The following is a 13,629-nucleotide window of genomic DNA, read 5'->3' as shown; positions in this document are numbered from 1 at the left end:
TATCTTTTAGCAATTTTCAACGCATCCACTGAGAAACAAAACGGGGAAATGTAATCATTGTTTCACAAATTCTGTTACAAAAAAAGGGTCCAAACATACTAATCCTAAGACTGTCTAAATATACCTCAGTCCTTTCATATATTGCTGCCTAGATATCACATACTGAGCCGCAGAGTAAATAACGCCTAAAACTCCAAGAAGCCGAACTTGGAACACGTCTGTTATTACCACGGCTGCAAAGCTAAGTGGTACGGTCAGCATCGGCGACGCGTCTGTGTGTTTGGTGGTGTAACTCCACACATACCTGTTGAATATAATGTGACCTGGTGCTGTGAGTATTAACAGAGCCAGGTTCTTCACTGCAAAAAACCATTCCCGGCCTCCGATTTCTACTCCCCAGCCTGTGTTTCCACCGAACCAAACTTCTTCCCAAACAGTGTAGAGAGAGGATAGTGCCAAGTATGTTGATATGGCTACTGTAACTGGGAAGTATCTTTGTTTATCACCAAACCCAGATAAGAGATCAGAGTCTTGGTTCAGGAGAAGTAAGATTGGAGCCAGGAAGAATATCGCTTGGCTTGAGCCGCCAGAGAGGTGGAGGTTGAGGATTATGCATATGACAAAGCACATGATGGTGGCAACGTTACCAACTGCAGGCATCCATGCTGCTCCCTCTTCTGAAATCTTCTCTACTGCAAAGCTTTGGATCGAGGTGGCTCGATGTTGCTGCATCAACCTCATTCGTGTCGGGAAAATCCCTCTTGCACCACCATGGGTTTTTGACTGACCACTCCTCTCCGAGAATTTCTCACGCAAAAGTGAAGAGAGCTCAAATTTAATCAGGAGAGCTATAAGCATAAATATCGCTGCATAGAGGCCTAGAAGAGATGTTCTTGCACCTTCAATGGCCAACATGGTTGTGACTTTCTTATCCTCCTCCCTTGTATCCCAATTCCAGGCATCATTATCGCTAAGATCGGTTTTAATTCTGACTTGCCCTTCTAACAAATATGTCACGGGAAAAAGAGCCACGAGAAGAGCAAACACCCAGGGAAGCAGCTTTGTGCTTGAGGCAGATGGGAAATGGGTGAAGATGACAAAAACTGAGGCACACACCATTGTTACAACGATCAGGGCATGTAAAATAGCAGCTTGTAGAAAGAACTCTGCAGATATGTAAACACCAAGAGCTAAACCCATGGCAATGGAATAAAATGCTCTCAGTTCTACCACGTATTTGATTGGGATAAGAGATGTGGCAGCAGCAAGTATCAACAGAAGTGACACAATAAGCAACCACGACGGCCAAGTCGGTTTGGATGCCATGAATCCATAGATGGAGATGTCATCAGCTGACTGGCGAGCGGCCTTAATCATATCCGAATGGTAACTCCATGTCATAGGCATTGGTGGTTGCATCAGAATAAACATGCATCCAGTTGCCACTACTAATACCAAGCTTCTTTTAGCTGACTGCAAAATATAATAATAAAATTGTCCTCGTCAGTATAAAGCAACAACTGAAATCTTTACACGAAGACCTTAGAATCCAGCATTTACTAAAACTGATACACTCTCCATCATGACTATAATTAGATACCGTCTAATTTCTTCATGGAGTTAAAATGGAGGTTTTAAAACACGAAATGAATGCTTTCAAGAATACAGGTAAAGAATTTTCTCCTTTAAAACAACAATTTCTTTAGCAAGCCGGTAAATAGAGCATTCTTTTTATGCTCTATGATGTAACCTCTGATAGAAACCAACAAACTCATAACATGTTAAACGAACGGCTTGCTATAGAAATGTTGATGTGCTTACGTCCCCACCTAAGAATAGGTTCTTTTCCGAAATAAGCAGACAGAAATACATCAAACAAAACATATGCATATAGTATAACAGACATACCAAGACATGCGAAAAGTGGAGGGCAATAATTGGTATACAGGCTAGACCAATTAAAACGATGCAGAAACCAAGAAGCAAACCATCAGTAGGAGGTCTTCCATTCCACCACTGCAGAGCATCAAATATTGTTTCCCGGCAAAACCAAACAGAGACAGCAACCACTACAGCATGAGCATAACCTTGCCATGGTTTCATTTTAGAGGCAGATTTTGACTTCTCCCTGCACATTCCACCAATGGAACAACTTAAAATCAAATATAAAATTCAAGATGAGCCAATGCTCTTAAAAGTTAAATTCCCAGTGCATACTTGTATAGCAGGAGGGGAGGGGAAATAGCCAGCAATAGAGCTGCAGACACCCATACAATTGATTTCGATGATAGGAAGAGCATGGCCAACTTTGCTGAGTACAGACAGGTCAGTATCCAGACTGCCTTTTGTCCAACCCGGTGATCAGCAAATAGTCTTCTCACGACAGCCAATCCTATTAGTGTCGTCAAGATAACCATGTAGCTGGGGTACATCACATCGTCTTCCATTCCATAATAGTATATGCTTGAGTAATTGAAAAAGCGGTCCTCAATGTAACACAGCAATAATGCGTGGGCCACCAAACCAGCTTCAGTCAAGAAGTGAAACTTTGATGGAAGAAGAACAAGACCAGGAATCACCATGGCTATGATAATGTTAGCCACTATAAGCTTACAGAATGATTTGAGGAACATGCCGGCTAACCATATGTTTAAATCCCAGTAATTATGCATGACGAACCATATAACCATTAAGCTTCCAAGGGCAACAAATGCAAAGTAAGAGGGCACACTTTTCTTTGTAAAAAATCGAGCAAAATAAAGCCCAGCGACTGCAGGAAGCGGGGTAAACTGCAAGATAAACAGAGAACAGAAATTCCATTGTTACTAAAAAGGGATCATAAATCAATGACAGGAGATAACAAATGAGGCAAATTATGGAATACGATATGTCAACTTTCATATAGAAAACCTTCATAGATGGACACATGATTTACTTGAAAGCGGTAAAGAGTAAAGCAACTATAACAACTTGCAGGAGCAAATTCTACAAGACTACTATGACAGATGTCAGCGACCACATACAAGTCAACATTCTTTACCGAATAAATAGCGTGTGGATTGATAGGAAGCCCACGTAGAGAAGGAAAAACAGTAAACTGTCAACATATGCCTTAGTCTATATATCATACATTACGTTAGAATCAAAACTTATTGGACCATGCGACATTACAAACTTTAAACACATGCTAAAGTATTAGTTTTGTAAACATTTTTGCAATCTAATTTAGGAACTACGGCATTCAGAGTCATATATAAAAGAAAATACCACAACTTTTCCATTCCTAAACCAGCTAGTAAATAACATACGACTCTGGTAGCTAGCCTAATGAGACGAATTTCACGGGATACCAGTTGTCTAATTGAAATTAAAATTTGATTACAGGAAAGCTCAAGGACATACTGTGCAAGGGAAGAGAAATACTTACCAGAACTGGAAATCCTACAACGATAGCTCCTGCAGAACTCACAATCACAGACAAAGCTGTGAAAAAGGCTGAGCTCAGAGCACCCGAGATCATTCCAAGAACAGAAGCACCAGCGCCAGCAGCACCTCCGAGCATTGTTGTGGTCACCAGAAGGTAGTTCAATGGAGGGGGCACTTGAATATACTTCCCAAAAGACCGGAAAACGACTCTAATCTCCAAACAGATCACAATAATGACCATGGCAATGGCCCCATTCACAATCCGAATGCTCTGCAGCTGATGGGAATCCTTGGTAACCCACCAGAGACCACCTCTTGTCGAAGCATAGAGCTGGAACAGGAATGGGATAAAGAACAGAAGCAGCAAATCACAAAGTGAAGCAGCTGATGAGAATATCACGGAGTAATGTGAAGCCACGTGAAAGAGAAGCGGCATAAACATCAAATTCAGTGAAAGGAAACAGCTCTCGAGCTGTCCAAGGATAAAGCTATCATCAGGGATCTCTCCTCCATGGTACTTAACTTCCTGCTTGGTCTTGAACGAAGAAACCCTCGGAATAGCGAAAATCCAATAGAAGACGCAGGCGAACAAGAGGTAATAGTAAGAAGAGTTGTTCATCCCAACGGCAGAGATGGTAGCCCATGCGAAAAACGAAGAGGCAGTGAACGGGACGCAGGCGAACAAGAGACGTTCCAGAGCGACGACAATGGAAGGATTCTCTAGCTGAAGCCATTTGAATTGGAGCGAGGTCCAGCAGCCGATGAGGAAAGTAGTCTCAGAGCAGAGAAAAGCCGCGAGCAAGCCAAGAGGTACGGAATTGAAGGAGGAAAGGAGAGAAGAGGAGAAGAAGAATGAGATCTGAGCAGCGATCAGTGACATCCATATACCAAGGAAGCCTCCGAATTTGACATTGAGAGAATCAACGATATAGGAGATAAGGAGGCCACTCGTGAGGGTAGCGACAACCGGAGCGCCGCCGAGGTCGAGGAGGAAGGCGGCGCATGGGACAAGAGCAATTGCGATCCGTCCATTGTAGGCGAAGGAAGACGGAGAGAATCGGGAGTTGTTGGATCTCGAACTAGGAGTAGCTCGATCGATGAAGTTTCTGGTGGAGGCAGGGCTTATGTGAGGGGAGTAAGAGGAAGAGGACACAGTCGGTTCACCAGAGGCAGAGGTTATATGCGGCCGGAACAGCCGCGGCTGTAGCTCCGGTGGCATCATCGTCGCCGGAATATTTACTTTGGAATACAGATTGATGGCGAGTCTCGCCGTTTACTGATGGAAGAAAGGATCTGTGTGTTGATTTCGCGGAAACCGTGACGTGTCCAGATGAATCGTAGCCATTGGATCTTTTACTACTGGGGCTCTCTAAAATCTACTGAACAGTAAGTTAAAACGCAGTCGTTTTATTTGAAGTGACGACACAAGTGATGAAGTGAATCACGCAGGAGTCACGACGGCACCGTTAAGAGTCACTGCTAATTGTCGTGTTAAGCATTTAGACCACCAATAATGGTGGACTAAACCACTAATTTATGAGCATTGTGGACCAACATAAAAACGATTCATAGAAGATTATATAACGGACTTATAATATTTTATAACTAGTATGATAAATTAGGAGATAGATTATGTATGTTAACGTTACTATCTGTTATATATGTTACGGGATTTGTTATTCTTTAATTATCATTTCCCTTTTTTCTAAGTCTCTCTCACACATTATGTAACGGCGGTTTTATCGGCTGGAATGTAGCTCATGTATCTCCCACGACGGAGTTTTCCGGCTAAGAAACTTGGAAACAACATTGGTCTCGAGTATTTTCAAAGCGTCTTCATTCGTCACTGACCTCGGAGTCTTGTACTGACTCACAGAAGAGCCTCGAGACAAGAACAAATTCATGAGCTCATCGAAAGCGCCTGGTTTAACAACCTTAATCTCGAGTGGTCCAATGATTGTATCATTCTTTCGTCCTTTTCTGTACACAGAGTCGAGAGCCTCCTCAACGGTGACGCAACATTCCTCCATGACATTGCGGTCCGGCTTGAGCTTGGCGTTCTTGAATTTGCTCCCGAGTTCCCAGTAGAGCACGTAGTGTCCTGGCAAAGAGGAGAGATCCACACGGCTAGTGAAATCCATGAGCATCAGGTCATGTGGCTCGAGCAAGAGACTTGCGTTTGACACTGCCTTGAGGAGGTCTTCTTCGTAGGTCTTGCTTACGTCGATGCTCAGAACAACTTTCTGTCTTCCCACAAAATAAAACTGTGGCGAATTGTTGTGGAAACCAGTCACTCGTAAAACATCCCCTAAACGATACCTATACAGACCTGTAAATCATACATTTATATTGTTAGAGAAACAACATATAGATATAGTTTTATTTTGAAACGGAGAGTAAAGAAACTTACCAGAAAACGTTGTGACAAGAAGTTCATAATCATGGCCAATTTTAACATCGACAAGATCGACGACCACAGGGTCTGCGGGAACATGACCAGCTTCTTGACGGTCTTTCACGACCTCTATAAACTCAAAGTACCCCATGCTTGGAATGATGGTGTACGCCACATCACTAGGCTTAGACAGAGGATTGAGATTGATTCCGATGAAACATTCTGAGCTGCCATACCAAGATGAAATCAAAGGAAGGCCGCCGCCATAGAATTCCAGCAATGGAATGTACTGTGCCATGGTGCCGGTAACGACAGCTTCTATGCATTTTGCTTTTGGCCATATTCTCCTCAGTATTGCCTCCCATGAGGTTTTGCTGCATTCTTTCTCGATCACAGTCGCTAGTTCCGGATTTGGAGCGGTAAGGAACTTACTGATCCCGGAAACACATTGGGGGTCAGTGATCCAGTCACTGAGACGGCCAGTCCTTATGTTTGAGCATAACTCATGCCAATGATCTTCAAAAAACTTGATTACTTTGAGGAAGGAAGAAGCATAGGGTGCACCTAGGCGAGCTACATTTTGGCGTTGTAGAAGACCACAAAGCAATTGGCAGTACATCCCCTGATTAGTGTCTTCACAAGTCGCAATCGCATGGGGGCTTATCTGTACTCTATCCCTGTAAATCGTATAACAAACACATTTAAATAAATAAATAAACACTTTCGAAGGAACATGTTCACCCTGAGATTAGTCTTGGGAATTTGTGAAACCCAACAAAAAAAAATATCACTAGCAGAAAAAAAAGAGTGAAATGTGTAATGTAATGTAGGAGCAAAAGGTTTATTGATTACCAAAGAAAAGAGTTGGTTGGGTTCACGCTTTTCAAAACACAAGTTATCATAAACCTGACCATCAAACCAGAGGCAGTCTCGCTTTCTCGGGTCACGAAATAAAACATGAGAGATTTGCCTTGGGTAAGCCCCTCGATGTGCCTACATTCAATAGCAACAACAGGTCTGGTTTTTGCTTACTCTTTTTTTGTATCAACAAAAGAGATTGGAGTTTTGAACTCTTTACTTGAAGACTAGAGGTGCATAGAGAAATCCAAACAATATCCTCTGTTCCAAGTCCTCTGCTGTCAAAGGAATCAACTTTGGAACTCCTCCAGAAGTACCCGTGCTGCAAAACCAATCACTTTATTATACACTTCAGTGTAATGTACACTATTGAAGATTAACAAACTTATGTATCAAAAAGTTTTGAAACAAAGAGGAATTAAGAGTATTGTTCTGAATGTACGTGGCCAAGAGCAGATTGATAGGTCGATCGCAAATGAGATCAGACGGCTCTCCACTAGCGATACGATCAATATAAGGCTTAATATCTTCGTAGGTCACAACGGGTAGGCTCTTTTTGAAGCTCTGCTTATCGAGTTGACCGTTGAGGAAACCTCTAAGGTACTCTGTCTGGGCATTATGTGAAAGTATTGCTTCCAACACAGAATCTTGAATCTTCTTTGCGTTGGTCGTCACATCCTCAAGAAGAGACATGGTGGCTATTGGGTTTGTTGGATCGAACTTTGGCAACATGTTTGCTGCTTTTTTTATTGTCTGCATTAAAAGCAATAGTCTTATCGTCTCTTGTGGATCACGAGATTGTTACGAAAGAGTGAAAGAACAAACCTCTGTTCTGGCGCAGTGGATGAGCTGTGGCCTCTTTCTCTCTCTCTCTGTCTCGCCTGCAGATAAAGGGTGTGATCTGGCAAAAATATCGTGTGTCAAAAATTTAGGATGAGTTTCCGACAAGGGCGCGGAGGCAAGTTAAGCATTATTATGGGTTGGGTTCAATTAGTACCATACAAGTTTTGTATTATTTTTTAAAAAATATATATATATATATATATACCCCAGCGCAAGTAATCTTAATTTTATTTATACCAATGAGTTTGACCTCGACCTAATTATGGTTTTGAAATATAACAATGGCAGAATTGGAAGTATTTAGAAGTGATAAAATTCTTAAATAATATTTCCCCTGCCCATGAAGTCTCACGGATAATGTGACGGTGGTTTTAGGCTTTTAGCGGCTGGAGTAGAGCTCATGTAGCTCCCACGTTGGAGTTTTCCGGCTAAGGAACTTGGACACAACGTTCGCTTCCAATATCTTCAAGGCTTCTTCATTCGTCACCGACCTCGGTGTCTTGTACTGACTCAGAGAAGAGCCTCGAGACACAAAAAAGTTCATGAGCTCGTCAAAAGCGCCAGGCTTAACAACCTTAATCTCAAGTGGTCCAATGTTCTTATCATTCTTTCGTCCTTTTCTGTAAACAGGGTCGAGAGACTCCTCAATGGTGAAGCAGCATTCCTCCAAAACATTCGGGTTGGGCTCGAGCTTTGCATCCTTGACTTTGCTACCGAGTTCCCAGTAGAGTACGTAGTGTCCTGGAAACGGGGAGGACTCTACACGGCTAGTGAAATCCATGAGCATCAAGTCATGTGGCTCGAGCAGGAGCTTCGCGTTTGTCACTGCCTTAAGCAGGTCTTCTTCACTGGTCTTGTCCATGTCGATGCTCAGAACAACTTTCTGTCTTCCCACGAAATGAAACTGTGGCGCATTGTTGTAGAAACCAGTCACTCTTAAAACGTCCCCCACACGGTACCTGTACAGACCTGTAAAAAAAATGTAACAGATCTTCTGAGAACAAAAAAAAAAACTGAAATGTTTATTTTGGTCTTGAATCATTTTGTAAAACAAGGATTTTGAAACAAGTTCTATAACGACATTGGTTTTGATATAAAAAGAGTAAACATGAAAATGGCTTACCAGAAAACGTTGTGAGAACAGGTTCATAATCATGGCCGACTTTAACATCGACAAGATCGACGACCACATGTTTCTCCATGGGATCATGACCAGTTTCTTGATGGTCTTTCTCGACCTCCAAGAACTCGAAGTACCCCATACTTGGAATGATGGTGTACGACACATCACTAGGCTTACACAGAGGATTAAAATTAGCACCGATGGTACATTCAGAGCTTCCGTAAAGCGTTGAGATGACAGTAAGACCGCCGCTATAAAATTCCAGCAATGGAATGTACTGTGCCATGGAGCCGGTAACGATGGCTTCAATGCATTTTGCTTTTGGCCATAGTCTCCTCACTATACCTTCCCATGAAGTTTTGCTGCACTCTTGCTCAATCAGGCTAGCTAGTTCGGGATTTGGAGCGGTGAGGAACTTACTGATCCCTGAAACACATTGAGCGTCTGTGATCCAGTCGCTGAGACGGCCAGTCCTAATGTTTGAGCATAACTCAGGCCAGTGATCTTCCAAGAACTTTATTACTTTGAGGAATGTAGAAGCAAAGGGTGCACCGAGGCGACCTACATTATCTCGTTGTAGAATCCCACAAAGCAACTGGCAGTACATGCTCTGAGTAGTGTCTGCACAAGTCGAAATTGCATGCGGGCTTACCTGTGTTTGATCCCTGTAAGTCACATGTCAAACACAATAAAGAAACCGTCTCAGCACCAAGGGACATGTTCAGCCCCGCAAATTAGTCAAGCGCTAATAAAAAACACACGCACTAGCAGAAAGAGTGAATTGTGTAATGTTGTACTATGGGAGCAAAGGTTCTATTGATTTACCAGATATATTTGGTTTCTGGCGTCACGCTTTTCAAAACACTAGTTATCATAGTCCTGACCAATATCCCAGAGGCTGTCTCGCTCTCTCGGCTCACAAAATAAAACAAGAGGGATTTTGTTTCTTTAACCCCCTCAATGTGCCTACAAACCGCATATACAAAAGAGTTTTGGGTTAAACCTAACTCTTTTTTTTTTCTGGTGTGAATAAAACAGACACAAGTTGGAGTTTAGAACCCTTTACTTGTAGAGTAGAGGTCTATAGAGAGATGCAAGCGAGATCCTCTGTACCAAATCCTCTGTTGTCAAAGGAATCAACTTTGGAACTCCTCCTGAAGTACCGGAGCTGCAAATACAATTGTGTACTTAACTCTTTACGGATTCTACAAGGTTAACTATACTTGTAAAATTTTTGACAGTAACAAACTCATGTATTAACAAGTTTTCAACCAAGACTCCTAGATTTCAAGACTCTTCTAGAAATTTTAGTCAACAATTTATCTAAATGTGGAAGCATATAAATTCCTTTAAATCTTCCATTAAACTTCTATACACAAAACTTCGAGAATTAGTTTTAGTTATCACAGATTCACATAGCAGAAGAAACTTTTGCTTTGAATCTGCAAAAGGAGATTCCAAGGTTCAGAAAAAGGGGATCCTTGTGAAGGTACCTGGTCAAGAGTACACTGATGGGTCGATCACAGATGAGATCAGACGGCTCTCCATTAGCTATACGATCTATATAAGGCTTAATATCTTCGTAGGTCACAACGGGCAGGTTCTTCTTGAAGCTTTGCTTATCGACTTGACCGTTGAGGAAGCCTCTAAGATACTCTGTATGAGCATTACGTGAAAGTATTGCTTCCAAGACGGAGTCTTGAATTTGCTTTACGTTTGTGGTAACATCCTCAAGAAGAGACAAGCAAGCTTCTGGGTTTGTTGGGTCGAACCTTGGTAACATGATATGACTGTCTGCAACAAAAAGCAAAAAACCTTGACTCTAAATTGCTTACAAACAGTGAAAGAAAAAAAACTAACTTTGTTCTGGCGAGGGGGCTGGATGAGCTCTGGCCTCCGTCTCTCTCTCTCTACGCTTGAAATTTTTGGAAGACAGCAAAGGGTGTGATGTAGCGAAATGTTTGATTTGCCGTGGATTAAGGATATTGATAAAAACAGCTTTGTTCTTTTTCTAGAAGGAGACAACAATGCAAACTACGAGGAGATAAGACCTAAGCTTTACGGGGGTTGTGATACATACAAATATTTGATGCATCACATTTTTCATTTTTGTCCTCGATTGTGACTTTTTTTTTTTGTCCATTCTGCAATTTTATAATAAAACGGCAATTATAAACACGTATCCTTTTCAAAAAGGAAAACAATAGTAATTAATAACCAACCATGTATACGAAATAATGTAACGTCGGTTTCATCGGCCGGGGTACATCTCATGTAGCTCCCACGATGGAGTTTTGCGGCTAAAAGACTCAGAAACAACGTTCGCCTCCAATTTCTTCAAGGACTCTTCATTCGTCACCGATAGAGGTGTCTTGTACTGACTCAGAGAAGAGCCTCGAGACACGGAGAAATTCATGAGCTCGTCAAAAGTGCCACTCCTAACAACCTTAATCTCAAGTGCTCCAATGTTCTTATCATATTTTCGTTCTTTTCTGTACACAGTGTCGAGAGACTCTTCAATGGTCAAACAGCATTCCTCCAACATATTCGGGTCTAGCACGAACTTTGAATCCTTGATTTTGCTCCCGAGTTCCCAGTAGAGCACGTAGTGACCTGGAAACGAGGAACAATCCACACGGCTAGTAAAATCCATGAGCATTAAGTCGTATGGCTTTAGTAGGAGCTTCGCCTTTGTCACCGCCTTGAGGAGGTCTTCTTCATAGGTCTTGTCCATGCCGATGCTCAGAACAACTTTATGTCTTCCCACGAAACGAAAATGTGGCGAATTATTGTGGAAACCAGTCACTCGTAAAACATCCCCCACACGATACCTATAAAGACCTGTAAAAATCATATAGAGGTCTTGTGAGAGAGATAGATCAAGAAACGCAGTTAAAATGTCTATTTTGTCTTCTATCATTTTTAAAAAAGCAAGAACTCTACAGCAAAGTCTTAAATACATTTTGTTTTAAGGAGAGAGTGAAGAAGAAGAAGACTTACCAGACAACGTTGTGACAACAAGTTCATAATCATGGCCAATTTTAACGTCTACAAGATCGACGACCACAGGGTTCTCTGCGGGATCATGACAAGTTTTTTGGTGGTCTTTCTCGACCTCTAAGAACTCGAAGTACCCCATACTTGGGATGATGGTGTACGACACATCACTAGGCTTGCACAGAGGATTGATATTGACACCGACGAAACTCTCCGAGCCGCCATACCACGACGAGATTAAGGGAAGACTGCCACCATAGAATTGCATCACTGGAATGTACTGTGCCATGGTGCCGGTAATGATGCCTTCGATGCATTTTGCTTTTGGCCATAGTCTCATCACTATTCCCTCCCATGATGTTTTACTGCATTCTTGTTCGATCAGGTTCGCTAGGTCCGGATTTGGAGCGGTGAGGATCTTACCAACCCCTGAAACACATTGGGCGTTTGTGATCCAGTCACTGAGACTGCCCGTACTTATGTTTGAGCATAATTCATGCCAGTGGTTTTCTAAGAATTTGATTACTTTGACGAAGGAAGAAGCAAAAGGTGCACCAAGGCGAGCTACATTATCCCGCTGTAGAAGCCCACAAAGCAATTGGCAGTACATGCTCTGAGTAGTGTCTACGCAAGTCGCAATTTCATGCGGGCTTACCTGTAATTTATCCCTGCATGATAACAAACACAATAAGGAAACAGTAGTAGCAGCAACAAGGGGCATGTTCACACTTTTGTAACGTGAGAGCAAAGGTTTTATTGATTCACCAAAGAAATGAGTTGGTTGTGTTCACTCTTTTCAAAATACAAGTTATCATAGACATGCCCATTAGCCCAGAGACAGTTTTGATTTCTCCGGTCACAAAATAGAATGTGAGACATTTTCCTTGGTTAAGCCCTTTGATGTGCCTGCAAACAAGTAACAACAATGGGGTATGGACTTTTTGGTTTTACTTAAACAGGCACAAGTTGGAGTTTAGGGCTCTTTACTTGTAGAGTAGAGCTCTATACAGAGATCCAAACGAAATCCTCTGTTCCAGTTCCTCTGCTGTCAGAGGAATAAACTTTGGAACTCCAGCTGAAGTACCCGAGCTGCAAAACCAGTAGCTTCCTTATTTCTTTATATATTCTATACTTCTTTTAACGTATACTATTCAAGATTATCAAACTCAAGTATCAACAAGTTTCAAACCAAATTTCCTCTTAAGTGTTTTTTTTGGTTATGTTCTTTACATGAATTTGCATGTGCATGTGGGTCGGTATGTAACTATGTGAGAGACTAAGCCAAATTACTTTCGAGTCTCTCTCTCTTCAATAAATTTGTCTAAATCCCTCCGAATCTTGCATATACACAACTTTGAAACTGTTGTAGTTATCACATATGCCAAAAAAAAGAAAAAAGAAAAGAGAAAGGGTGGATCGTTTAATTTGAAGGCACTGGGCCAAAAGTACACTGATGGGTTGATCACAGATGATATCAGATGGCTCTCCATTAGTTATACGATCGATATAAGACCTATAGTCTTCGTAGGTCACAACAGGTACGTTCTTCTTGAAGCTTTGCTTATCGACTTGACCGTTGAGGAAACCTCCAAGATACTCGGTTTGAGCATTACGTGAAAGTATTGCCTCCAAGACGGAATCTTGAATCTGATTTACGTTGGTGGTCACATCCTCAAGAAGAGACAGGGCAGCTTTAGGGTCAGTTAAATCGAACCTTGGCAACATGCTTGCTCGCTGCTTTGATTGCCTGCAACTGCAACAAGTAGAAAAAGAACAAAAACCTTTTTTTTTAAGTCATAACGAAATTGTTTACAAAAGTGTGAAGAGCAATTACCTTTGTTCTAGCGAGGTCGTTGAATGAGCTTTGGAGAAGAGATTAGAGAAAGCAGTCAAACTGTCAAAGAGTGTGGTGTGGCGATATGTTCGTTGCCGTAAGATTTGTTCTTTTTCCATAAATAGGATTAATTAACAAAATAAGCAAAGATAA

At 41.8% G+C, this 13,629-nt stretch overlaps 4 protein-coding genes across 6 annotated transcripts; all 4 read right to left on the bottom strand.

Moving 5' to 3' along the window:
• Positions 1–4: 4 nt before the first annotated feature.
• Positions 5–4,741, bottom strand: LOC17881332. The gene is made up of 4 exons (XM_006286876.2): positions 3,428–4,741; positions 2,218–2,789; positions 1,909–2,128; positions 5–1,473 (listed from the first exon to the last, which is right to left on the bottom strand). Exons 1-4 carry the CDS (start codon positions 4,646–4,648, stop codon positions 115–117), a joined length of 3,372 nt encoding a protein of 1,123 aa, XP_006286938.1. The 5' UTR covers positions 4,649–4,741; the 3' UTR covers positions 5–114.
• Positions 4,742–4,991: 250 nt separating this feature from the next.
• Positions 4,992–7,628, bottom strand: LOC17883583 (indole-3-acetic acid-amido synthetase GH3.17). 2 transcript variants are annotated; one of them, XM_006290023.2, is made up of 6 exons: positions 7,505–7,628; positions 7,122–7,432; positions 6,900–7,001; positions 6,674–6,814; positions 5,837–6,498; positions 4,992–5,755 (listed from the first exon to the last, which is right to left on the bottom strand). In XM_006290023.2, the coding sequence occupies exons 2-6, from the start codon at positions 7,409–7,411 to the stop codon at positions 5,166–5,168; spliced, it is 1,785 nt and encodes a 594-aa protein (XP_006290085.2). In that variant the 5' UTR covers positions 7,412–7,432; positions 7,505–7,628; the 3' UTR covers positions 4,992–5,165. The 2 variants fall into 2 exon arrangements, with proteins under 2 accessions (XP_006290085.2, XP_023636274.1); XM_023780506.1 differs by having other exon boundaries at positions 7,122–7,552.
• Positions 7,629–7,730: 102 nt separating this feature from the next.
• On the bottom strand, positions 7,731–10,613 carry LOC17884513 (indole-3-acetic acid-amido synthetase GH3.17). Of its 2 annotated transcripts, none has more exons than XM_023780508.1 (6): positions 10,506–10,613; positions 10,139–10,439; positions 9,712–9,813; positions 9,471–9,611; positions 8,646–9,310; positions 7,731–8,491 (listed from the first exon to the last, which is right to left on the bottom strand). In XM_023780508.1, the coding sequence occupies exons 2-6, from the start codon at positions 10,426–10,428 to the stop codon at positions 7,902–7,904; spliced, it is 1,788 nt and encodes a 595-aa protein (XP_023636276.1). In that variant the 5' UTR covers positions 10,429–10,439; positions 10,506–10,613; the 3' UTR covers positions 7,731–7,901. The 2 variants fall into 2 exon arrangements, with proteins under 2 accessions (XP_023636276.1, XP_023636275.1); XM_023780507.1 differs by having other exon boundaries at positions 10,139–10,460; positions 10,506–10,609.
• Positions 10,614–10,896: 283 nt separating this feature from the next.
• On the bottom strand, positions 10,897–13,394 carry LOC17884524 (indole-3-acetic acid-amido synthetase GH3.17). Its single transcript, XM_006288988.2, has 5 exons — positions 13,078–13,394; positions 12,630–12,731; positions 12,408–12,548; positions 11,646–12,310; positions 10,897–11,486 (listed from the first exon to the last, which is right to left on the bottom strand). The coding sequence occupies exons 1-5, from the start codon at positions 13,365–13,367 to the stop codon at positions 10,897–10,899; spliced, it is 1,788 nt and encodes a 595-aa protein (XP_006289050.1). The 5' UTR covers positions 13,368–13,394.
• Positions 13,395–13,629: the final 235 nt, after the last annotated feature.

Source organism: Capsella rubella, unplaced genomic scaffold (assembly GCF_000375325.1).
Source record: "Capsella rubella cultivar Monte Gargano unplaced genomic scaffold, Caprub1_0 scaffold_6, whole genome shotgun sequence".
In the NCBI taxonomy this organism is placed as follows: Eukaryota; Viridiplantae; Streptophyta; class Magnoliopsida; order Brassicales; family Brassicaceae; genus Capsella; species Capsella rubella.
Note: the sequence above shows the minus strand (reverse complement) of the source record. Positions and strands in the feature narration are given on the sequence as shown.

Bases quoted from the DNA above. Each gene is read 5' to 3' on its own strand.
- LOC17883583 (XM_023780506.1), bottom strand. From the start codon at position 7,438: ATGCAGACAATAAAAAAAGCAGCAAACATGTTGCCAAAGTTCGATCCA. The intron at 7,002-7,121 runs GTACATTCAGAA...TTGGTTTTGCAG, and splicing joins ATCAATCTGCTCTTGGCCAC to CACGGGTACTTCTGGAGGAG. The intron at 6,499-6,673 runs GTAATCAATAAA...TACGATTTACAG, and splicing joins CCAACCAACTCTTTTCTTTG to GGATAGAGTACAGATAAGCC.
- LOC17884524 (XM_006288988.2), bottom strand. From the start codon at position 13,367: ATGTTGCCAAGGTTCGATTTAACTGACCCTAAAGCTGCCCTGTCTCTT. The intron at 12,549-12,629 runs GTAAAGAGCCCT...ACTTGTTTGCAG, and splicing joins TATAGAGCTCTACTCTACAA to GCACATCAAAGGGCTTAACC. The intron at 11,487-11,645 runs GTAAGTCTTCTT...TGATTTTTACAG, and splicing joins TGTTGTCACAACGTTGTCTG to GTCTTTATAGGTATCGTGTG.
- LOC17881332 (XM_006286876.2), bottom strand. From the start codon at position 4,648: ATGATGCCACCGGAGCTACAGCCGCGGCTGTTCCGGCCGCATATAACC. The intron at 2,790-3,427 runs GTAAGTATTTCT...TTTATCTTGCAG, and splicing joins TTGTAGGATTTCCAGTTCTG to TTTACCCCGCTTCCTGCAGT. The intron at 1,474-1,908 runs GTATGTCTGTTA...TATATTTTGCAG, and splicing joins TCCACTTTTCGCATGTCTTG to TCAGCTAAAAGAAGCTTGGT.
- LOC17884513 (XM_023780508.1), bottom strand. From the start codon at position 10,428: ATGTTACCAAGGTTCGACCCAACAAACCCAGAAGCTTGCTTGTCTCTT. The intron at 9,612-9,711 runs GTAAAGGGTTCT...TGCGGTTTGTAG, and splicing joins TATAGACCTCTACTCTACAA to GCACATTGAGGGGGTTAAAG. The intron at 8,492-8,645 runs GTAAGCCATTTT...TTTTTTTTACAG, and splicing joins TGTTCTCACAACGTTTTCTG to GTCTGTACAGGTACCGTGTG.